Source organism: Halichoeres trimaculatus, unplaced genomic scaffold (assembly GCF_033239565.1).
Source record: "Halichoeres trimaculatus isolate MK-OKI-2021-1 unplaced genomic scaffold, fHalTri1.1 fHalTri1_scaffold_7, whole genome shotgun sequence".
Classification (NCBI taxonomy): Eukaryota; Metazoa; Chordata; class Actinopteri; order Labriformes; family Labridae; genus Halichoeres; species Halichoeres trimaculatus.
In genome coordinates this window covers 4,638,380-4,664,295 of record NW_027437185.1, presented here as the reverse complement: position 1 = coordinate 4,664,295, position 25,916 = coordinate 4,638,380, and the positions used below count along the sequence as shown (strand labels likewise).

General features: G+C 43.0%; 1 protein-coding gene and 1 pseudogene across 1 annotated transcript; both read right to left on the bottom strand.

Moving 5' to 3' along the window:
- Positions 1–2,435: 2,435 nt before the first annotated feature.
- LOC141793882 (up-regulator of cell proliferation-like) lies at positions 2,436–8,419 on the bottom strand. The gene is made up of 3 exons (XM_074674757.1): positions 8,257–8,419; positions 8,016–8,078; positions 2,436–7,108 (listed from the first exon to the last, which is right to left on the bottom strand). The coding sequence occupies exons 1-3, from the start codon at positions 8,417–8,419 to the stop codon at positions 2,436–2,438; spliced, it is 4,899 nt and encodes a 1,632-aa protein (XP_074530858.1).
- An 867-nt stretch (positions 8,420–9,286) lies between these two features.
- On the bottom strand, positions 9,287–11,916 carry LOC141793881 (uncharacterized; annotated as a pseudogene).
- Between the last annotated feature and the right edge of the window lie 14,000 nt (positions 11,917–25,916).

Here is a 25,916-nt window from a genome sequence, read left to right as displayed (position 1 = left end):
GACTTTCACTGTAAAAGTCCATTTGTCATGCTAACACGTACATGAAGCTTTCCCTTCAAAACAACAAAACATCTACGTAATACTTTACAAAGTCTTCAGAAGTCATCTTACCACTCCAAATGTAAAATTGACAAATGCAAAAATGCAATCCAAATCAAACAAGTACTTGGATATGTGATTTTATTGATGTTTACCATGAAATGTCTGTCACATAGAAGAACATGACAGCACGGTGTGTGTTTGGAACTATTCAGGTTCACATGAACCACGTGACCTCTCCGCGGCGAGGTCGTAAGTGTCGCAACTCTTACTATCTCTTACTATCAACTCTTACCATCTCTTACTATCAACTCTTACTATCTCTTACTATCAACTCTTACTATCTCTTACTACCAACTCTTACTATCTCTGGCTGGTATATTCAGTGAGGATTATATAAACTCTGGGAAAGTGTTAAATTTAACACTATGGGAGTTGAATTAACACTCAAGATTTTGCAGGGCACATCAACTCCAGAGCAGTGTTAAATTTAACTCCCAGGGAGTTAAATTATGCCATTTCAAATTTGCAGTGAACCATGAGCGAGGAGGGAACTGCATTTATAGACTACCTTGTGTCACAGAAAATTTTGGATGACAGTGTGTGTCCTTTGACATTTCTTCTGTAAGTTGTTGAAGAGAAAAATAGATGTTATCAGTATCACTTTAATCTGTCTTTTGGTGATTATCATAGTGGTACCAATATAAGAACAATGCGCACCAACTGAGTGTTAAATTTAACACCATTGTGGTGTTATTTTATATTTTGAGAGTTTACTGGGTGACACTGTTAAAGTGTTAAACTTTTAACACCGGAAAGTGTTAATTTAACACTTTTTCAGTGGTTCCCATATCAACACCAGAGCAGTGTTCAATTTAACACTAAGGGAGTTAAATTGACCCTCTTAGATTTGCAGTTTACACTGAATGAGTGATGTATCAACACTGTAAATGCTAGAAATGAACACCCCCTAGTGTAACAGAACAACTTAGCTCAGTGTGAAAAAACAACTTTTAGTTTGATAAAATAACATGGTGGGTGTTAGAATTTTAACACTATGAGAGAGTTAGAATTTAACACTTTCCAAAGAGTTAATTTAACTCTGAGTCAGTGAGGATTATATAAACTCTGGGAAAGTGTTAAATTTAACACTATGGGAGTTGAATTAACACTCAAGATTTTGCAGTGTAGTCACCAGGGGAAGCAGTTTTTGTGGAGACCTCACTTCAAGCCGAGCAAGATGACGTCCTTTTTTTTTTTTCTTTTTGCAGTCTATGGTTCCAGCATATACCCTGAATAGAGACATCTACAGTCAAAATGTTGATGAGTTAATTTATTCACTGAGTTTAACAGAAAGACGTTATGAGACATGTTGAATGTACACAGCATGAAACATCTTTTGATTCATTAAAAATGTAAATGTGAGAGAACATGAATCTAACAGAAACAAGAAACAAAACCAAAGTTTAAATTCTGAGAAGAAGAAGAATCAAAGTAAAGCAGTGGAAACATGGAGGCAGAGAGCTGCTGCACTGGATTGAGTTTAACTAAAACAAATGTTCATTAAATCATTTTTCTTTCCACACTGTCAACACCAACTCTAAATGATAGGTCATCAAGAAAAAATCAAAACAACTTCTGCAATCTTAAGATATTTTGGCTACATAAACATTAATGAAGATATAAGAGTAAATACTTTACATCAGTTATCTCACATGATCAATCCAAACTGTGTTCAAACTTCCAGGTTAATTATCACAAAATAAATCAAAGACATTTTCTTTAATGTTCTCTGATCGTTCACAGACAGACCCACAAACAAACTCAGTAATGATTTAAAAAACACAGCATACAACATCAAATCTGATTTATAGTCTCTTCAATGTTCTTCAGTGACAAAAGCATACACACACACACACACACACACACACACACACACACACACACACACACACACACACACACACACACACACACACACCTGCATCATGATTTGATAGCTATCATGAGCCAGGTGTTGTGTATTGTAATGTACTGAGTGAAAAGTGATTCCTTCCCATAAACAAAAGTGTAGTTATTACACAATGTCAACGTTTCAAAACTTCATGAAATCACATTAAAACACTGATTAAGATCATTATGTGTCCTTAAGGGAGCATAACTTCAAAAACACTCCAGATAAACAAAAGCAAAGAATTAGGACATGAACAGGTGACTAATAAAAACCCTGTTTGATTCTTTCTCTGAATGCTATTTTCCTGTTTTGAATGTCACTCTTTAGCCTTGCTTTTGAAATGTCTCCTCTCTTCTTTCATGTTCATCAAGCTAAACTAAAAAATCCATCACAGAAAAGATCTGCACCACTTTACTGTCAGCTGTGACATGGTTACTTTTTTTTATTTCACATCAAACAACTTCTCGAGACTCTCCTCTGCCTGCTGTTTGGTGATTTTTTTCCAAGTGTCAGGAATTTCAGCAGGCTCTGCTTTGTACTTTTCAGCAAACTCGTTGTTGAACTTGGTCAGAACATATTTCCAGTAATCTGAGGCCTTTAGGCTTGGGTCTGGAGCTATTAGCCAGTCAGGGAAGATTTTTCTGTACTCCTTGTAAGGGTGCCATTCATCGTTCGTGGCAGCACAGCGAAATCTTTCGTCACTGATCACAGAGGAAGTGCAAATTTCAGTGGTAAGTTTTTTATTTCCATCCCATCTGTATCTGCCCAGACCCTCTGGTCGATGAAATGAAGTGAAGTGCTCCTTGTGCTCTGCTGCTCCTGCCTCACAGGGTGCTCCACAGAATGGACACTGTTTACCACATCCAACAAGTTTCTTGTACAACTCTTTCTGAGGCTTTACATCAACCTTTCTGAGTTTTGTGATGACTGCAGTTGCTTTGAATTCCTTTCTGAGATCTCCTCCCATGTCCTTCACACACTCTGTGAGCCACTGAGCAAACTGTTTGGGGTCAACATTATTCAGGATCATGAAAGGACCCAGAGAGTCCTCAGAAATCACCAGACTTTCACCAAGTTCCTGACGGATATCTTGAATTAGTTTCTGCAGGTTGCCTCCTTCTTTAGCTTGAGCTTTGTTTACTGCATCATTTATGCTCTGGATACTTGACCTGAGATGTTTGTCCTCAAACTCAGAGACAGACTCGTTGGTCAAGAGTTTCAGCATATTATCAAAGATCCATTTGTTGACATATTGCTCATATGAGCTGATATTGCTCAGACAGTCTTCAAAGTTATCCTTTCTGATCAGATCCAGTAGCACAGAGTACTGGAAGAACATCCGTGAGCTGAACTGGATCCTTCTTGTCATGTCATCAATAATGTCAGGACCCAGAAAGCTGTCAACAAAGTTGACCACAGCAGGCTTCAAGCAGTCGTCTGTGAACTCTTTTGCCTTCTTCTGGCACTGATCTCGCTCATGAAACTCATCCTTGAAGTTAGCTCTGAACTTCTCTTTGTTTTGGCAGAGACACCTGTAGGGATCATTCTTCTGAATGAAATCTTTATGCATTCTCTGAAATTCTCTGGCTGCATCTGCACAGATGTGCTGTTTCAGAGAAACCTCAAAGTCTGTTGGTATTTCTAGATCCTGGCTGTTTTCCAGCTTCTCATCAATCATGTGCAGGATCTCCTGGATGAAAGTGTCATGGTAGTTGTTTTTTCTCTCCACTTTTTCTTTCACAGATTGTGAACATTCTGTTATGATATGGTCAGCAAGTTTCTGCAATGCCATCACCAGATCTTCAATCCTGAAGAATTGACAGACTCTGTGCTTGGTCTGATTGAAAAAGCCTTTGGCTGAATATTTGAAAGGGATCTTTTCACAATCCTGCAGTCTCTTCTGGTTTAACAATTCCATAGCATGACTCCCTTTTTGTCTAAGATTCTCCATCAGGTAAACAAAGACACTTCCCATGACATCAATGATCTCTTGTTTTGGGAATGTTTGTTCTTTCACCATTTTATCCCACATTGTGTCAAACTCTTCATCCAACTTTTTGTCAGTCATGTCGACTTTTTTCTTGCGACAGTCTTCAATCAATGCTCGTACCTTCTCTCCTAGTTCTTTGGTGTGGTTCATCTTGATTTTTTCAACTTCATTCATTCCTCTTCTGACATCTGTTGCAACTGTGAGTTGATTATAAACTGAGCTTTCTACTTCTCGACGGAGGCTCTTTGCACTGTTGGCAAAGTCTTCCCTGTATGGTTCAACCAGATGGACATGACCCTCTGTTTTCTTGAAGTACTCTTCCAGGTTTTTAAGGAGCTTTGTCTCCCATTTAAACAGCTCTGAGCTCGCTTCAGTTTTTAAATCCTTGAGGAGTTGACCAATGTCAGACACCTCAGATTTCACTCTACCAAAGTTGGAGATTTTTGTTTCTGCCGTTTTTGTCCAGGAGTACATTTCTTTTTTGAATGCCCATTCCCATTTGTTGTATTCTGTGCAGAGCTTCATGTATGCGTCAGCCACCAGGCTGTTTCTGAAGCTGAAGATGAAGTTTTCATGTTTGACAGCTCTCCACAGGCTTGTTATCCACTCTGTGAACTCTAAGATGTTATCGGCAAAAGTCTCATGATTTCCCAGAACTTGAAGGATGTTCTTCTTGAGCTCATAAACAGCCTCACTGTACCCTGCATTGACTGGGGCCATTGGTGGACTCCCGTTCCAGAGTCCAGGGATGTACATGTTCCCAGTGTCTGGGTTGTACTCCATCACATCAGTGAAGTTCTTGTACTCCTCCTTCTTTTCCATTTTGGCTGCTGCCTGTGTCATCTCATTTAGCTGCTCCAGGAGCAGCTGTCTGTCTCGTAGATTCTTCTCAGGGGCCGACACATCTGCCACATTCTGATGAACAAACTGACATTTGGGTTTTTTGCCCACCTCTTTCATCCTGAGGAATGCATGAACCACTATCTGTAGGATATCCTTCATTTCTGTGGAGTTCTCCATTGCAATATTGATGATAGTGATATCACTCAACCCCACAACAAGTGTTGCCAGCTCGTTGTCATGTTCGTAGCTGTTGTCTGGTTTTGAAAGCTTGGTTGACTTTAAGCCCTCAGTGTCGATGATCATCAAAAAGTCACAGCCGAGTTCTTTTTTCATGTCTTCATTTACTTTGATGAGCAACATAAAAGCCCCTCGAGTGCATCGATCACTGCTGACTGCAAACTGGACTCCAAACATGGTGTTGAGGAGAGTGGACTTCCCTGTACTTTGGACTCCAAGAACTGTGACAACCAGAATCTTGTTGTGAGGAGACACCAGCTTATTGAGCTCAGACAGAACATCAGTCACCCATCTGAGAGGGATGTTAGACGCATCACCATCAACAAGCTCAACAGGTAATCCATCCAACAACAGCTCTGCACATAGTTTGGGAAGATGCTTGAATTGTTGACGTGATGGATTTGTTTCTGGAAGGGAGACTGAGGCTTCATAGATCTGACCCATTTCACGGAAGAAGTGTTCAATCCCAAGTGAGCTGTTGGAAAGTTGCTGATCTATTTCTTTGATTTCCTCTTTGTTTTCAGGACTTTTGTTTTTGTTTTTGTAAACTTCTCTGAGGCCAGATAGCTTCTGTCGAGACAGATTATCAAGGTTCAGTCTCATCCATTTCAGGAAAAAACACCTCTCAGTACTTGGTGTTGATATTGCCCTGATGAAACGTGTCATTGCATCAGACATTTCAGAGGAATTCTGTTTGTCCCTAAATTTCACTTTCTGTCTCTGAAGATCACTTTTGTACATTTCTATGTTTTGTGACCCAACTTTCTGAAGTCGAAACTCTTCTTTCTCCAAGCGAGTCAGTTCCTTCCATGTTTCTCCTTGCAGAGGCAGCTGGGTCTCTTTGTATTTGGGGATGTCTTTAATCTTTGCAGTGATGGCGTTTGCTTTTTTCTTTGCAGTCTGACACTTTTCACAGTCTTCATCAACCCAGATTCCCAGTTCATGGGCAATGTCTGCCATCTGTTCCATTTTCATCTTCATCTTTGAGTTTTCAACCACATTGTTAACTGCTCCATGCAGACTTTTTATGAAGTCTGCTTCATTCGTTTGCTGTTTCCTCAGAAGGATTTGGCTCTTACTCAGGTTCATCTTCTTGGCCACCCTGCTCAGAGCATCTAAACTGAGTCGCCCGCTTTGATGGTTACCAACCAAGAAGATCTGGGCCTTGTGGTTTTGGTTTGTGAGCAGCTTGCACTCAGAGTCTAAATCGTCAAAGAACACAAAAACTGCTGCAGATGTTTGACACAAAAAAGAAAACTGTGTTTCACAAGAAGCAATGTCCCCACGAAGGTTGGCTACAGCTACAGGCTCGCTGAAAACATCCATGTTTTTGTTTCCACAAGGTAGGTACCATGAAATTTCAGTCAGTCCATTGGATATTTGTCTTGGACAGTCACCACCCTCCATGTTACGGTGAACAAAGGTATCGTGGTACTGCTGAGAGTTGCTCAGGAGCTTGTTGAGGATCTCTGACTTGGACAAGGAGCACTCACCCAGTCTGACAAAAGAAATCATTGGAAGTTCAGAGACAACCAGTCTGTCTTCAATGAAGCCCTTAGATTCTGCCAGTGATGAAGGTCTGTACTCTTTAACAATGTCTCTCATGGCCCAAAGCATCAGTGTGCACTGATTTGTGTCACAGTTTGGAAGCAGCAGAGGCACAGCAAACTGACACATGGACATTTTGAGTGCCAGTTCTTGTTGCACAAAACTATCAGAGCACAGAAACAGAGCAGTGATAACATCGAGGGGGTTCAGCTTATTATCTGACGGCAGACTGCCAAGAAGTTTATCGAAATCAAACTGTGCTTCATCTGATTTAGGATCACTGACTGATTCACATGCAGATGTTAACTGAACATTCCTTGCTGTCACATTAACCATCATCAGTTTCTTTAGGAAATACCATGGAAGGTCTGAGTTGCAGTGAGGAAGTTCATCACTGATGGTCTTCTCATCAATCTGAAGAATTTTGCTCAGGGTCAGCTTCTCTTGGTAAAGGTGCTCCAGTCCCAGGTCCTTTAGGAGACGCTCCAGATGTGTCTCTGTGGGAATGTATCATTATGTTATATGTATATGTGTATATATGTTAGTCCATGTTTATTAACCCATATGCAACCCAGGTCACTGACCTAAAACAATTGTCATTTACATGTAAAGATAAATTGTGCAAAGAACAGGTTAAGTATTACTTATTAAACATTGCCAGTGTTTATGCCAGATCTCATGTTGTTTTCGTGTATCTCACATTGTTTGGTTGGTCTTGCAGTGATACGAATGGCCAATAATTGGTTAAGATTTAACTAAACTAGGCAGTGTTTTATAGAAGACGGTGCTCAAAGCATTAGGCGCTTGACTCCAGTCAACACAGGCGTTTGTTACAGCATGTATGAATCATTTAATCATTTAAGATTTGATCTTATTTAATGAAAGTTTAAAAGCTAAGATTATATATGATTTAGTTAAAAAGCTGAACTTAAGACAAGTTGTGCCCAGATTGGATGACGCTACTAGGTGAGGATTAAATTTTGGAATTAGTGAGCTGATGCACAAATTACACTGACTGGCAATAACCTCTTTCCTGCACACATTCAACTATTGACATGTCTATTGGGTCAAACTGAGTGACAAATAAAATCCCACAACACAGTACACAGACAGCCAGTCCATGTCATGTGGAGTGCAGACAGCTGGTCCATGCTGGGACACACAAACATTCTATGCCATGTGGAGCACAAACAACATGTGCCATCACCGCATATCTTCAAGTACAGCAAGGTCCAGTGACCATTGCTTCCCCTCCTCACTCAAACTTACAAAATGCAGTCACAGAAAAAAAATGCTTTGTTGAAACCATTTTCTTTAAATATTCAGAGGTGGTGCTTGAAGCACTGAATATTCCCCTTGCGGATGTCCAGTGCGAGTACGTATACCAACATTGTCACCTGTGACCCCTGGATGACCCCGTAGAAGCTATATCTCCCGGTGTCAATCCAGGGCACTTCCCTACAGAATCTTCTCGCAAGCAAACGAGGATTCTGAGTGACAGAGAACTCTGGCCGTCATTCGGGATTCATAGAACCATAGTTACATTCGTAACTTTCCGTTCTACTTCATCCCTGCTGACCGCCAGAGGCGGTGCTTAAAGCACTGAATGACTTATACCCAAAAAGTCACGAGGAATCCAGCTTACCACCCATCAAAGAGAATGGCCAGAGGACTCCGGTTGAAGGACCACAGCCAATGGATGGGGTGTGGCCACATTCACTCTGTAGAATCTGGAGAAAGTGCCCGGAGAAGCCCATGAGGCTGCAGCCCAAATGTCCTCCAGAGGCACTCCCTTCAGGGCAGCCCATGACTTAGCCACACTCCTGGTAGAGTGGCACCTCACGCCAGGTGGAAGGGGACACCTACTCGCCCAATACGTATGGACAAAGACTTTGGCAACCCAGTGGGACAAGCGCTGTTTGGAGACAGCACAACCCCTGCCAGACCCACCGTAACAGACAAAAAGCTGATCAGACCTTCGAAGATCTGCAGTGGCTGCAGTGTAGACCTTCAGAGCCCGCACCGGACACAACAGTTCGGGCTCATCCTCTGTCTCCCCCGAGGGTGGGTCAAACCGCGCCAGCCGAATAGGTTGGTTGAGGTGAGCACGGGACAGCACCTTGGAAAGAAAAGCTGCATTTGGCCACAGGATGACTCCTGAGCCATCTGAATTCCACCTCAGGCATGAGCCACTGACTGACAGAGCATGCAGCTCACTGACACACTTTGCAGAGAAAATGGCCAGAAGGAACGCAGTCTTAAGTGATATCCACTTCAGCCCTGCTTGTGCCAAGGGCTCAAACGGGGGCCGCCGTAGGGCCCTAGCACCAGGGGAGGATCCCACGGTGGGGCCCTCATGGACCTAGTGGGATGCAGCCTCTGAGCCCCCTTCAAAAACAGGGGCACCAGCCTATGACCACCAATTGTGACGTTGTCAACTCTAATGTGTCGACAAGATATCGCTGCCACATAAACCTTCAAAGTTGAAGGAGATCGGCCTTCATCCAGAAGGAACTGGAGGAAGTCCAAAATAGTTAGCACAGAACAGCTCGCAGGGTCCACACCCCTACCAGTGCACCAAGTGGAAAACAACTTCCATCTGTTCTCATACTGTAGACGAGTAGATGGTGCCCTCGCATTCTGTATAGTATACTGAACAGAGTCTGCACAGGCACTCAACAGCGCCTCGGGCGCTCCAGCGGCCAAACGCACAATCGGAGCCGGTGTGGATTGGGGTGCCAGATCTGCCCTGCCATTTGAGACAGGAGATCGAACCTGTCTGGAAGGCGCCACTGTGTGTTGCGACACAGACTGTGCAACAGTGGGAACCAACTCCTCCCGGGCCAAAAGGGAGCTACGAGCAAGACCCTGTGGGCCTCCTGGAGGACCCTCTGGAGCACATGCCGAATCAGGGGCATAGGAGGAAAGGCATACAGAAGGCCGTCCGGCCATGGATGAGCCAGCGCATCCTGGCCGAGTGGGCTGGTTGTCTCCACCAAGGAGAACCACAGAGGACAGTGGGTTGATGCCTCTGAAGCGGAGAGGTCCACCTCTGCCCTGCCGAAGAGGCCCCAGATAGTGCTCACCACCTCCGGGTGAAGGCGCCACTCCCCTGATGGAGGCCTCTGACGGGAGAGGAAGTCTGCCAAGCGGTTCTGCTCTCCCGGCAGATGCATCGCCCGCAGGCTGACAAGGCGGGGGGGCTGCCCATGTGAGGAGTTCCCTCGTCACTGCCAGCAGCTGTGCAGACCTGGTGCCCCCCTGATGGTTGATGTGATAAACCACTGATGTGTTGTCTGACCGCACAAGGACATGCTTGTCCCTCAGGTGCGGCAGGAAGTGCCTGAGAGCCAGGTGGACAGCACGAAGCTCCAGCACATTGATATGCGCCCCCTGGTCCTCCAACGACCACAATCCATGGGCCATCCTGCCCTGCCACACTGCACCCCATCCCAAGGGACATGCATCTTTAGTAACTGTCTCCCTGCGAGCCCATCGGGACGCCTCTGAGCACGTATGCCCTGTCCCTCCATGGAGCCAAGGCGTGAAGACACTGCCGTGAGACCCTTAGCTTCCTGCACCTGTGCTGCTTGGCATCCAAGTGAAAGCTGTTCAGCCATCGCTACAATGGGCGCAGTGACAGCAACCCCAGAGGAACTATCCCTGAAATTGATGTTAGTTTGCCTAAGAGACGAAGGAAAGACACATAGGTCAGCCAGCGACCCTCTCGGACTAGGGCAAGATGGCGGAAGATATCGTCCGGGTGGATGGCCTCGCTGTCATGGCAACACTGTCCAGAGAAACACCAATGAAAGTTATGGCCTGGGATGGCACCAGGCAACTCTTCTCCACATTCACCTTGAGTCCGAGCTGAGCCACATGGGACAGGAGAAGCTCTGTGTCCTGGGACACCTGGGCCCTGGAGGGAGCGCAGACCAGCCAATCGTCTAGATATGGAAGAACCTTCAAGCCCTGAGCCTGTAGAGGCGCAAGAGCTGCTGCCATACACCTGGTGAAGACCCTTGGGGAGAGAGAGAGCCCGAAGGGCAGCACCCTGAACTGCCAGTGGCAGCCTCAGTAGGCAAAGCGAAGAAACCTCCTGTGCGCCTGAGCGATTGGGATGTGGAAGTAAGCATCCTTGAGGTCGATGGACGTGAACCAGTCCCCCTGTGCCACAGTGTGTAGGACATCCGCCGTGGTCAACATGTGGAACGGCTTGACCTTCAGAAAGCTGTTTAGTGATCTGAGGTCCAGGATCCGGCGAAATCCAGTCGGCTTTGCCACCAGAAAATACGTCGAATAGAACCCTCCGGAGCATGCCAGAGGGTCCACTGGCTCGATGGCACCCTTGGCCAGGAGGGCAGCCAACTCCTGGTCCAAAGCAAGAGCCTTTGCCGGGTCGCTGATGGAGGTTATTACGACCCGACGAGATGTGGGGGGCCGGCGGCGGAACTGAAGCCTGTATCCATAGGTCAGGGTGGCGACCACCCACGGATCCAGAGCATGAGCACTCCACTGTTGGAGCTGCTGATGTGAAAAACATCCGACCGCCGGCCCCAAGGCCTCAATCTCTGGCCCCCCGGCCCCTTTGGGCCCTAGAGGGGGGACAGACCGGCCCTGGAGCACGAAACTGCCGGGGCTGCAAGCGGGCAGAATCCAAAAAGTCCCGGCATGGTCCCTGGGTGGGATGCTGAACTCGAGAACAACTGGCGGAGTGGCCTGTCTGTGGTGCGCGGGAGCGAAAGACAGCCGAGGGACCCCTAGACCGGCTGACAGGGGGCCTAACAGGAGGAGGCATCCGCCTAAGACCCGCAAGCTGTTTTCTGGTCTGCCCGGCCTGGATGGTCCGCTCCAGAGCTTCCTGGGCTGCAGGACCAAACACCTGCCCTGGTTCCACCGGCAGGCTGCGCAGCATTCTCCTGACCGCCTCTGTAAAGTTAGATTGTGACAGCCAAACCTGACGCCGAGCCTGAACCAGAATAGACATTAGTCGTCCAAGCTCCCTGGAAATTAAGCCAAACGCTTCCAGCGAGGCATCACAAAAGGTGTGAGCATCAGCAGTCACACTGCCATCCTGCAGTGAGGCTGAAAGGGCCAACATCAGGTGAGACAGTGAATTTCCCATGCGTGCAGCACGTGCCCCCACATCATAAGCCCTAGTGATGAGGTCATCTGTGATCCGACACTGGGCTCTAGGGCACCTGGCATCTCTACGCAGAGCCTCGTCTGGGGCCACAATGAGCAAAGAGATAGCGGGCTCAACAGCTGGAATGCAATCCAGACCGGCCACTGCTGCATCATGCATGGCTGCCAGGGTCCGCCCGTCTGCAGAGAGATGGGAGCAGGCCTTACTGTCCCTTCAACAGGTCTGCAACTCCTTCAGATAATCCACAGAGTGGGGAATAGCGAAGGCAGTAGAGGCAGGCCTGCGCCTGAAGAAGGCACTTGCAGGTGCTGCTTCTGCCTGCTGTGGAACCGGTGTGTTCAACCGCTCAAGAGCAAGGCGCATCACAGCACGTATGGAACCATCCCCCATTTCAGACCCTGAAGTCTGAGCTGAGGAGCGGGAGCCTTGCTTTGATGGTGGGGATGTCTCACCCCCTGGATTTGCCCTGTACTCACAAAAGTGGCTAGCGGAAGCTGCCAGGGAGAGTGTATCCTCCTCAGGCAAAAGTGCTGGCATTGGAGGGGAGAGTGCCACCTCAGCCACCAAGGGGGCATCAGGCTGGCGTTCAGCAAGCAAAGACCTCATCTGGGCCAGCTCAGCAGATAGCCGCTCCACCTCAGCTGACATCCTGCCGTGGCGAGATCTCGCCCTCTTTTTGGAGGGGGCGGTTGCTGCGGCCTCTGCACGCCGCTTGGAGCGTGTCCGACAGGGCGAAGGTGGCTGGCCCGAAGGAGGGAGGCCTGCATCAGCTGCTGGGCCTTCCACCCCTGCCAACCTGGCAGCCCTAACTGCCCGAGGTAGGTAGCCATACAGTCCATACAGGGATCGCCTGAGAGCGCCTCTCGCAGATGTTCAGGGCCAAGGCATGTGGGGCACAGGTCGTGGCCATCTTCTGGTGGTAACGAAAGCCCACAGGAAGTACACAGATGGGAGCCATCCATTGTCTGATATGCCTGGGGGGAGGGAGCGCTCATGCTGCCTGTACCAGTAGAGGCCAAAAAGGAAACAAAAAAACAACCACAAGGTGGCAGGGGCTCACAGCACTAACTCTGACCCAACAACAAAGGAACCATATGCTGGGGGGAGGGAGCGCATACGCTGCCTGTACCAGCAGAGGCCACAAAAGCAAACAAAAGCTAATCGCTGCACTGTGGGGGATCAATAAGGGGTCAACCACAGCGCTAACGCTACAGTCTAACTCGAAGAAACCATGTGCTGGGGGGAGGGAGCGCATACGCTGCCTGTACCAGCAGAGGCCAAAAAGCAAACAAAAGATAATCGCCGCACTATAGGAGATCAATAAAAAGGTAACCACAGCGCTAACGCTACAGTCTTAATGGGAAGGAACTGTATGCTGGGTGGAGGGAGCGCGCATGCTGCCTGCACCAGCAGAGGCCATGAATGCCAACAAAAAAGAAAAACCCCTACACCGTGGTCCCTTACCAGAGAGGGTTCATTAATAACACAAGATAGTAGCAGTTAACTCCCGTTAAGCAAACAAAGGAATCCTATGCTGCTGTGGACTGCGTGCATGCGGACCACTACATCAAAAGTCAGAAAACGCCTGACCCTCAACAGGTGAAGCTCACCAAAACCAAAAAACAATCAACGCTGGGCACCAGGCACGATTACGCGACCCGTCAGCGAACACAAAGAGGCTATCAGGTAAGCTAATCGTCGGGGTGAGGCGGCGCGAACGCGGCCGAGACCGACGATCTTAATAGTGAGGCAAATCTGCCGAAAGCAAAGGGAAAAATAATCACCTCATCCAGAGTGCATCTGAAAAACACATCCAACCATATGCCGGGGTGAGGCAGCGTGGCTGCAGCCTTCACCAACAGAGGTCGATGATACACAGGCGAAGCTACCACAAAACACACTTCACCGAAGTGGCGGATCACTGTCGCAGCTCCTGGAGGACGAACGTTGTTCACTGCTCCGACACACAAGGGTCACGGAGCTACCAGCAATGGGGTATAAGGTAGCCACCTTACTGAAGCTTTTACACAGCGCTCAAGCAAACTGCGCGCGAGAAGAAAAAAAGGGAAGTGCCCTGAATTGACACCGGGAATAGCTTCTGCGGGGTCATCCAGGGGTCACAGGTGACAATGTTGGTATACGTACTCGCACGGTGCATGTGCGAAGGGGAATATTCAGTGCTTTAAGCACCGCCTCTGGCAGTCAGCAGGGATGAAATAGAACAGTTATTTGAAAAAAACTTGAAAAATTATTTTGTGTAAGTTGGACCAACACTTCTTTTTTTCCTTTTTTTTAATGTACATATGTGGACATGTCCACAAGTGTTCTGATATGAATAAAGCACCAAGTAGCTTAGGGCTTATTTGCACATGATTTAAAATTGTTAGTTGACTTAACTTCTTCAGGTAGTTGTTTGAACAATAAATCAATTTCAACTCCATGAAACTTTTCAGTTATGTTAATGTTTATTTTTATGTTTCCAGAGGACACTTATAAGTGATGCACATCTGACGACACGCTTGTTGTTGCCGGGGATTTCAGTCACAGATCTATTATGGTTGTAAAAAATAATGGTAAAGCACCGATGGCAGGGGCTGATAGTAATTTTCTGTTCTTTTGCAGGGCATGTGCTGTAATTTATTTCTACAGTATAATACTGCAGGTTAAATTAAAGTATATAAATGTGAAAAAGTAAAAGAAAAAGTGGCAGCCCTGCTTTCACTGTCATTTTACAGCAAAGTAACTTTTGTTGTGGTGGCGTTTTGTAACCGTGAGTGAGGAGGGAACACAGTGGATAAGACCCTGCTGTACATTGAGCTGTTGCACAGAGGACACAGACTGTGTTCCAAATGGTACAGGCCAGTTGTGCATGCCCCATGGCAATGAACTGCTGTCTTGTCTATCCTAACCATCCACAAAGCTCATTTATTAGCATAAACACTAAATGCACTGTAACAAATCATTGAGCACATGTGGAGCACAGGTAGTCAGTGATGGTCCGCTGATACCCGAGGCTCCGACACATGCGTCGTAGCTCATGAAGCAAACGTATCGAGGCACTGTGCCGGAGCGTGTATCGGTCTCGTGCCGAGTGACGTCTGTAACAGTTGAGTGACGTATGAAACAGTTGAGTGTATCGAACCACTGCTGTGGCTTGGACATCAAGCGAAGCACCTGATTGGCAGAGGTTCGGTTTGACAGTTACATTCAGTACTGAAGATCCAACATAACATGATTGACTACTCTGAGTAAAGTAAAACAGTTATTGTAGGGCTAAGCATCATAATATGAGAGTTATATATCACACAGAATCATGTCTCATAAAGGTGCTGCTATAATGGACTCGTAACTGCACTGTAAAAAATTACCAGGATTTCACAATGTTTCACTGTATTTTCTCACAGTAAATTGCTGTATTACAACTTTACAGGACTTAACTGTAATAATTACAATATAAGACTGTAATTTTAAAATTTACAATAAAAACAGTATTACTACAGTCAACTGCTGTGATATTTGCCGTTTCAATTATTACCAGGATTTTACAGCATTTTATTGCATTATTTCACCATGAAATGCTGTATTAAGACTATCCACCGCAAAAACACAGCAAATTCCATGAACTGAATTGTGGGACGTGCAGCAGATTTTCAACATTTTCAAGGTTGATGCCACCAAAGTAAGTTTAACATATTCTGTCAAGTTATTGTACCCTTGTTTTCCACCTTTACTTTATCTACATATTGTCATTTTGAACTGGTGTGAAGTTCACCATATTAATTCCTCTTTTCTCTGACGCTTTTTTATTTGCTTTTCTGACACTTTTTTATTGCGGCCGAGGCCCAGCTTGGTCCGGATGATCCATGCCAGCGTGGAAAAAGTGTGCTGGAAAGACCCGGTAGCGGAGACGGTCGGAGCCTCTGTTACCTCAGCAACCGGGAGAACGGACTGACCATCGGGGGCGCGCATCAGAGGCCATGAAGCGCTTCACCGTGTGGGCCAGCTCCCAGCACAGATGTAAACTGTTCCTTTGTCAATAATAGGAGTACAAAATCTTTTTTAGATCACGTTAGAAACAAAGACTGTATGTCAGTTTAAACTGTGAAAAGGGAATCATAGTCAGTTGAAGTGATGTAATTTTTTTAATCAATCCAACTCAAAATTTTTAGATTAGGTTTCCAATGTATTTTTGTGGATCATGTCAACTTGAAATTCTGCGTTAGTACAACTACTAAAAAGAAGTAGCTGGACCAACTTAAATTAATTGCTTCAATTGGTCACACCTAGACACACATAGACTGCCTGGCTGTGCCCAGTGACATTGGCTGCCTGGCTGTGCTCCACAGCATAGGCTGCTTGTCTTGGCTACCTGGCTGTGCTCCATGACATAGGCTGCTTGTCTTGGCTGCCTGGTTGTGCTCCACAGCATAGGCTGCTTGTCCTGTTTTACGGTAATTCCTTGGGCCTGGCAACCGTGAATTAACAGTAAAGTGTTGTTGTTTTAATGTAAACTACTGTGAAACAATTACAGTAAACTACTGTGAATTACTTACGGTAAATTGCTGTGAAAATATTTGCAGCAACTTGCTGTGAAAGTAATGCAATTATTAACCAGTAACTTACTGTAATTTTACGGTGAAATTTTTTACAGTGTGGCATTTGTGAGTTCAATTCCTGTCCAAACATGCCAATGATAATATATTTTAATTAACAATATTAGACACCTGGCGTCAAAATCGTCATCAAAATCTTTTAAGTTATGTGATATTTAAATTTGTTTTAGTATGACTACTGTCAGGCTTAAGTATGGAGCTACTGTGAACTTCAATTAGACGTCACAAATACATTGTCTTTATTTTTATTTTTCAATATGTATTTTATTGTGTGAGTGAGCGTGAAACCATTCATCCATGCAGTGTACGCGAACAAAAACGCATTAACGGCTCAAATCCCAAATGACTCATGAAACAATGACTTCATCATCATTTCAATTGCACTTCACTTTATTGATCACTAGATGACCTACTTGAGCATTGTATCATTGAAGCCTCGAGCAATGAAGCATTTTTTCGAATCAGGTGTCGGAGCCTCAACATAGCCTCAAGCGCCCATCACTACAGGTAGCCTGCCCATGGATAGGACAGACAGCTGGTACTTGCAGATGAGCACAGATGGCCAGTCTATGCAGACAGCCTGTGAACTTGCATTGTAAGATATCAACATTTAGCATGATCTTACATCCATTATGTTCCGTCCTCACTCACGGTTACAAATGCCACCAAAAAAAAATCATTTTGCTGTAAAATAACAATAAAAGCAGAGCTGCCAGTATTTTACTATTTTTTCAAGTTCATATACATTAATTCAACCTACAGTATTATACTGTAGAAATAAATTACAGCACATGCCCTATCAAAGAATAGAAGTTGAGTCTTAGAAGTTGAGTTCACAAACAAATCCCTGTAAAAAGGGAATCGTCAATTAGTTGAAGTGATGTAATTTTTCTATCAATGAAAATTTAAGGTTTCCGATGTATTTTTGTGGATCATATCAACTTGAAATTCTGTGTTGCTACAACTAGACTCAAAAAATTGAACATTGGTGTTTGTTCAATCAGCATAAATAAAACATGTAGCTTCTACTAGATTATTTCATGTTCAGTGGTTAAACATGATTAAATCATGTTGTTTCAGCATGATGTGCAAAATTGTTAAAACAACTAGATCACTTTATGTTAACTCAACCTAACTGGTTTAGGTAGGAATCCCATCTGCAACACCTCTCCAGAGCAGGGGGTGGCAGTAGTGTGCAATAGGCCCTATTCATCAGAGAGCAGAGCCAGAGGATAACCTGCACTGTAAAAAAGTCTGTCAATCAGTTGAAGTGATGTAATTTTTTTAATCAATCCATCTCAATATTTAAGTTAAGGTTTCCAATGTATTTTTGTGGATCATATCAATTTGAAATTCTGCATTGATACAACTAATAAAAGAAGTAGTTGGACCAACTTAAATGAATTGCTTCAATTGGTCACACCTAAATAAATTAAGTTCTTTGAAATGAAATTAACAAGTTTTATCAACCCAACTTAATAGGTCAAATAAATTAAATATTTTAATTCTTCTCAAATCAATATTTTGCATCGATCCAACTCAAAGTTTTAAGTTGTTTCAACTCAATAATCTACAAAACCTAAAAGGAAAAACCGTGGGTGAGGAGGGAACACTGTGGATATGAGACTCTGATGCACATTAAGATACCACACAGGGACAGTGTGTCTGTGCTCCATGGCATGGACCAGCTGCCTGTCTGTGGGACAGTGTACTAGCTGGCTGGCTGGCTAGCTGGCTGGCTGTCTGTGCTACACAGCATAGGCTGTTTGGCTGTGCCCCATGGCATAGGCTACTTGGCTCTGCTCCACGGCATAGGCTGCTTGTCCTGGCTGCCTGGCCGTCTGTGCTCCACGATAGTGAGGGCTCCAATTAAAATACTCTCTCAGTAATGGTAATTTGAATATAACTGGAGACAAAACCCAGTTTGTCATTTCTGATCATAATTTTAGCCCATCAACACATCTCATTTATTAACATATAAAATATTAAACATGCTAAAAAGTACACGGTCCATGCCACAGGGCACAGACAGCAAGTCCATGCAATGTGAAGCACAGGAAGCTTGTGCCCTTGGCAGTTAATATCTTAATGTACATCGGGGTCTTATATCCACTGCACTCCCTCCTCACTCACGGTTTATTGCAGTCAAGGCAACACAATACAATTTAGTTCGATGAACATGGGTTTAGTTGTGAACTCTTAGAAAATTTGAGTAAAATCTACTTAGTGTATTTGAGTTACAACAACAAATGTTTTTAATCCGAAATAACTTTAATATAACATGTACAGTAGGATTAAATAAATTATCTAGATCTAGATAAAGAAATCGCGTGCAACTGCTAAAATTAATAAAATTGGGTTAATTCAACAAAACATTTTTTTCAGTGTAGGAATCCCATCTGCAACACCTCTCCAGAGCAGGAGGTGGCAGTAATGTGCAATAGGCCCTTTTCATCAGAGAGCAGAGCCAGAGGATAAATAGAAGAAATTGGACCAACTTAAATTAATTGCTTCAATTGGTCACACCTAAATAAATCAAGTTCTTTGAAATGTAGTTTATTAGTTCAGTCAATACAATTTTATAGGTTATAAATGAACTAAATATTTTAATTCTTCTCAAATCAACATTTTGAATCAATTCAACTGAAAGTTTTCAGTTGTTTCAACTCAATCATCTGCAAAACCCAAAAGGAAAAACTGTGGGTGAGGAAGGAAAGCTGTGAATTTGAGACTCTGCTGCACATTGCGATGCTGCGCGGGGGCCGTGTGTCTGTGCTCCCTGACATGGACCAGCTGGCTGTCAGTGGTCCACGGCGCTGCCTGGATGCCTGGCTGCGGGGGCTCCAACTAAAATACTGTCTCAGTAACGGTAATTTAAATATAACTGAAGACAAAACCCAGTTTGTCATTTGGAATTATAATCTTAGCTCATCAACACATCTCATTTATTAACATGTAAACCATTACACATGCTTAAAGGTACACAGTCCATGCCACAGGGCACAGAGAACCTGTGCTCTTGGCAGATTAACATCTTAATGTACAGTGGGGTTTAATGTCCACTGCACTCCCTCCTCACTTACGGTTAAATCTGAGTAAATACAAAAGGCTGTAAGGTAAACTTTACAAGTAGACATAAAGTAAACTCAACTTCAGACTATTAGTTATATTTACAAACCTTTTTAGTGCAGTTTTTTCCTGAATTATTTTAAGTAAGCTCAACTTGTCACATTTTTACAGTGCAATAGAGTACAAAATCACCTTGTCAGATTTTATTTTGAGATTTTAAGAATTTCTAAGTTGAAACAACTGAAAACTTTAAGTTGGACTGATGTAAAATTTTGATTTGAAAACAAATCAAATTTTTAAGTCCATTTGACTTCACCAATCATGTTGATTGAACTTATAAACTTCATTTTAAATAACTTAATTTATTTAGGTGTGACCAGTTGAAGCAATACCTCAAGTTGATCCAACTGTTATCTTTATTAAGTGTATAAGTCAACTCAACATGAAAATAAAAGTTGACATAGCTGAAAAGTTTAGTTGTGTTGAAATAGATTTATTATTTCAAACCACTACCTGATAGCCTGATGAATGTGGTTTTAGCATGGCAGCTAACGTAAGTTACGGTTTGTAAGTTAGTTTTCCTACACTACATTAACACACATGAGTAAATAATATCAGAGGACATTCAAGAGAAGATATATGGACATTTATTTCACGTGAAGCTAGCTTTATATACACAATGTTATCTCTTGTTTGGACAGATGTGACTACTTGTCCTGGTAGCCCCCGGCGGGGCTAATGTGCTGCACGGTAGTGAACGCACTCTCAGCTTTTGTTATGGACGCTAAGACCACAGTCACCACTTATGTGTGTGTTACTGCTGCAGTTTAGTTCGCCAATAGATGTCCCTCATGGTACTGTCTGGAAAAACTAACAGTCCAGGCTACACACAGTTCTTTCTGCTCAGTATGGTCATATAACTCTGCTAACGTTGATGTTAATTACCTGATGGTAGTTACAAACCACTCAGAAACGTCCTGCTGCAGCCATAGAGTTTGGGTTTCCTCTCCTTCTGGGTCAGACTCTGGATCAAAGTGGTATGACTGAACCACAGCACTTATATGAGCCTTATCTACGCACTCTCTGTAAACACAGCAGCCATGCTACCGGAGCGAAAGCCACACCCTCGTCCAAAGAAGTTGTGAAGGGGGCGTGGACAGGGCAGCTCATTATCATGTAGAGCTACACCCACAGAAACAGCTTGTTCTCAGGGCCACTCGGGAGAGGGGATTTACAGAGTGGCTTAAGTCCAGGAAATAACTGGATTTTGAGGCAAAAAAAACTTTAAACTGACTGTCTTGAGACCTCTGTGACCTATTTGAACTTGTTGAAAAGTTGCATAATGTGGGACCTTTAAGTCTAACAATTTTAAATCAACCAAACTAAAACAAAGTGTTGACACAAAACATTTAATTTTATAAAGTTAACTTCTGTTGTGTTAGCACAACTAACATTTTTTTTTGTTGTCCTTACTTAAAATTTTAAGGCAGCCCTTTCACTCAAAATTTTATGTTGAAACAACAAGTGTACATTTTCAACCTGTAATTTTGTGTTATCACAACAACTTCAGTAATATTTTGTCACTAAATCAAGCATAGCGTTAGTTCAGACAGGCCAAGACTTCAAGCTCTAACAGCTTAGCTGTCATCATAGGTGCATATCAGCTGATTGCTCGGCTGACTCCCGTGTCTATTTCCAATTGGAAAATTGCATTAAGAGCGGTCTATTTAAACACCTGTAGCCCAGCCCTCTTCCTGCTTTATCTGCTGGTATTTTGCAACCCAGCTCCCCCTGTCAATGTATTCATGTTGATTGCTCTGCTCTGTCTGGGTTTTTATTTTTGCTGCTGCACTCCCTGCTTATCTCGATCATGATGGCTTGTGATGGAAAGGAAGGTGTGCTCTTCCTGCCTCAGGCTTTCCAGGTAAGATCAGGGAGTCCCAGAACAGAACCATACCACCAAATCAAACTGTGCAAGTTAATAAAGATTATTTTGACAAAGTGGTCCTGACTGAACTTAAAATAATACGCTGAAACAGCACACGTGCAAAATCTAATTTTAAGAGTACAGATTCAAAAGAAATCGTTCTTATGGATATTCAAAATGTAATGTTTATTAGGTAGGTTTGCGTTAAAATCATCCAAAGAAAACAAAATGGGAATTTGTTATGTAATTAAAATACATTTATCTTAAAAGTTGGGTAACATATTTCTGTTAGTGAGCCTTGTTCGCATCTGAACATGTTTTCTTATAACTGTTTCATGCTCAATTCTTTAAACGTTCAAGGCCTTACAGTACGGGTCATTTGAAAAAATGCCTAACAAGAATTTATTGAAAAATAAAGTCACGGACTTTTATGAGGTTATATTTGTGCCATCAGAAACTGAATTTGAATTAAAATATTGAATAGGGAAAGCATGATGTGTAATGAATTTAATGTGTTGACATGTAATTTATTTTTTATTGAATTAATAATTTTTTAATTGAATTTGAAAGTATATTTTTTACATATGAAATTTCAACTCTTTTTATACTTTCAATTCAAAAACACAAAATTCAATTTCAAATCACAAAAGGCAGATTCAGTTTTCAGTTCAATTTCAATTCAGAGCGACACGACCATTATGTCATCTTGTGCCCGTTAGGGAGACTAATCAAGCACAGATTCACAGACACCCTCTACACATCCACGGACTCTCCTGTGTTGTGTTTAGTTGTGATCCTCCTTCCCTGTGTAGGACGATTGTCAGTTCAATGATGGCTGAAGACCAGCGGCTGAATAATCAGGTTTGAAAGCACATGCACATGGTTGTCTGTCTACTATGTTGCCCTGCGATCGACTGGCAACCGGTACCACCTCTCGTCCAGTGACAGCTGAGATAGGCTCCAGCACCCGCCCCGCAACCCTGAAAGGGATAGCTGGTATGGAAATGAATGAAATCATATACACGTCCCTTTCATCACAGCAAAACAACTGGAACACCCCCCGAGGTCGGAATTTGTTACTGGAAACTCAGAGGATCCTCACCACCCCGAGTTGACAATCAAAGATGGCTGCCTCCCATTCTAAACAGTTATTAAGCACCTGTAATAATCAGTTCATAAGCACTTCTGACAAATGTTTGTAACACTAAATCAGCCGTATACATAGTATTGTTCAACTTATATTTGTAGAAATGCTGCCACAGTGTTATTTACATCCCTTGTGTGGTTTTTGTAAACTAAAACACAGGGCATGCTAACAATGGCTCACACAATGGCCCTGGTATGTCGGCACGTTTTTTTCCAGCTTAACGCTGATTCTGAGAAAACGTCACTCCCAGTCTCTTCTTTCCAGTTCCGAGGTAAATGGAACGCATCACCACAGGAGAGTCTGGGGACGTGCAGAGGGTGTATGAGAATCTGTGCTCGAATAGTCTCCCCAACAGGCACAAGATGATGTAATGGCCGTGCCGCTCTGAATTGAAATTTAATTGTAAAACTGAATCTGCCTTTTGTAAATTGAAATTGAATTCTGTTTTTTTTATTTGAAGTATAAAATGAGTTGGATTTTTCTGTGTTTTTGCATTTAAAGTATAAAAAGAGTTGAATTTCCATAGGTAAAATACAATTTAAAATTCAACAAAAAAAAAAATCCAGAACATTAAATTCCATTACAAATCATGCCTTTCAAATTCAATATTTTACTTCAAATTCAGGCACAAAAATAACCTCACAGACTTTATAATAACTTATCTCATATAACAAGCTCTTTGTTACAACCTTACCTTTCATTTTGCTCTGTTGACTGTCGTCCACTCTGTCAGTCATTGATATGGGTGGAGTTTCCTCTGGAGCCCCACAGTAAGGATCTTCACATGAATCTTCATCAGTGGTTTCCTAAAAAAAGGAAGACAGAAAAATATTACTATCACTTATCATCTGTCTTTTTTTCTTATTCTTACTTTCATCCATTAAAAATACACTCTGATAAAATGTTTTTTGGCCCTATAAATATTACTTTGGTTTCATAGTTTTGTTGATTGCTGTGAATGCAGTAATGCATTCACAGCATATGTTCTTCTGTGTCAAAAAAATTTCTTCTTCTTCTTCTTCTTCTTCTTCTTCCGCCCGCTTTTTTGGACCGCTAAAACTTCTACAAACTTCAACTGATTTTCACCGTTCAAACTTCAAAACGTGTGTTTCAGTGGGGACAAGGGGGCTATGACTCTTCAGAAACTTTTCACAAATACTTTCCGAGATATTCAACGTTTTACGAGATTTCGGTCCCATAGAGATGAATGCGGAATTTTCAAAATTTCCTCTCTTCAGGACATTTTTTCAGCCTGCTTCAAACCCTCCTCATTCAGTCATACATTCAGCTACAAACTCCATTCAAACTTCAAAATATTCAGCTATCTTTTGGCTTCATTCAGTGGGTTTCAAATGTTTCCTAGCATTCATAGTTACTTCACAATGACCCTTCAAAGGTCATGATGCATTTCAGCTCTTCAAGCCATTTAACATTGGTGTGTATTGGACGGAATGTTTCACCTCAGAGTGGGAGATTCAAACGACAGAGCAGGGAGAGGGGGAAACAAGACCTGAGAAACTTCTGGGTAAACTGCTCTCTTGGCCACATTTTTTGAGCTATCAACACAAATAAGCCCTCAGCATGTAAGTAGTCTTGTCCTGCTTCTGACAAAGTGGTTTTTAAAGCAAAAGGATGGAGCCCTTTTTCACAAAATGACCAACTGTCGGGCAAAGTCAGCTCCGGCACCCATGTACTCCAATGTTAATTCCTGAGGGGTTTTCTCAGAGATCAGTCAAATTTCCCTCATCTATCTATCGCTGTCATGGGCCTATTTCTGCATCTTTAGACATGAAATTTAGATCGACAGCTTCCTCTGGGTCTCAGGATTCCTACGGTGTGATCATTTTTCTTATCGGCCCTTTGGTTTAGTCACAGTTGCAGGCAGTTTGACACCCTGATTTCAGTGGAAATGTGTTGGGAATCAACAGACTCCACCAGCTCTCTGATGGCAGTTGGTAAACAATGATCACCATGGCAACATCTGGCTTCAGATGAGCCTCAGCTGACAGGCTTACATGATTAAAAACTTACACACAGGACACACAGAATTTCATTTTAACAGCGTTTTAGAAAGCCGACTTACATTTACCCTCAGTCAGGTCATTATTTCCATCAATGTTCTTTAAAATTTGAATTATTCCTTTAATTTTTGAATAGACGCAACCATTTCAACTTTAAATTTCTTCATCCATTCTATTTATTCGACCATTCATTTCCTTTCATCCAAGAGTTCATGGCAGGCTAATTCAGCATTCTGCATTAGCAGTTGAGCGCAAGCTTTTACAGGACTTCTTTAAACAATTTTCAGACATATCCTCAGTCATTCATGATCAGCATTCTGCATCAGCAGTTGAGCACAAGCTTTTCAAGACTTCATTCAACCATTTTAAAACACATCTTCAGTCATTCATGTTCAGCGTTCTGCATTAGCATTTCAGTGCAAGCCTTGCCTGACTTTATTCAACCATTTTCAGACACATCTTCAGTCATTCATGTTCAGCTTCTGCTTTAGCATTTCAGCGCGAGTTATTTAAGACTTCATTCAGCCATTTTCAGACATATCTTCAGTCATCCATGTTCAGCATTCTGCATTAGCAGTTCAGCGCAAGCTGCTTCAGCATTCTGCATTCACAGCGCAATTTCTTCAGAAATTGCTTTTCTAGTTCCTGAGTGGTTTTCTCAGAGATCAGTCAAATTTCCCTCATCTATCTATCGCTGTCATGGGCGTATTTCTGCATCTTTAGACATGAATTTTACGTGGATACCTTCCTCAGGGTCTCAGGATTCCTACGGTGTGATCATTTTTCTGATCGGCCCTATGGTTTTTCACAGTTTTAGGCAGTTTGACACCCTGATTTCAGTGGAAATGTGTTGGGAATCAACAGACTCCACCAGCTCTCTGATGGCAGTTGGTAACAATGATCACCATGGCAACATCTGGCTTCAGATGAGCCTCAGCTGACAGGCTTACATGATTAAAAACTCACTCACAGGACACACAGAATTTCATTTTAACAGCGTTTCAGAGATGAGACTTGCATTTTCCCTCAGTCGGGTCATTTCTTCCATAAATGTTCTTTAAAATTTAATTCATTGTTTCAAAATTTGAAAAGATGCAGCCATTTCAACTTTAAATTCATTTATCCATTTAACTGATTCATCCATTAATTTCCTTTCATCCAAGAGTTCATAGCAGGTTAATTTAGCATTTGGCATTAGCAGTTGAGTGCCAGCTTGTCATGACTTAATTTAAATATTTTTAGACATAACTTCAGTCATTCATGTTCAGCATTCTGCATTAGCAGTTGAGCACAAGCTTTTCAAGACTTAATTTAAATATTTTTAGACATAACTTCAGTCATTCATGTTCAGTATTCTGCTTTAGCAGTTCAGCACTAGCTTT

What these genes read in the sequence shown, in the direction of transcription:
- LOC141793882 (XM_074674757.1), bottom strand. Translation starts at nt 8,419, where the DNA reads ATGGGCTGCCCTGAAGGGAGTGCCTCTGGAGGACATTTGGGCTGCAGC. An exon ending in GCCATTCTCTTTGATGGGTG is followed by an intron (nt 8,079 to 8,256) that starts GTAAGCTGGATT and finishes GCTTGCGAGAAG; the next exon opens with ATTCTGTAGGGAAGTGCCCT. An exon ending in TTCTACGGGGTCATCCAGGG is followed by an intron (nt 7,109 to 8,015) that starts GTCACAGGTGAC and finishes ACATTCCCACAG; the next exon opens with AGACACATCTGGAGCGTCTC.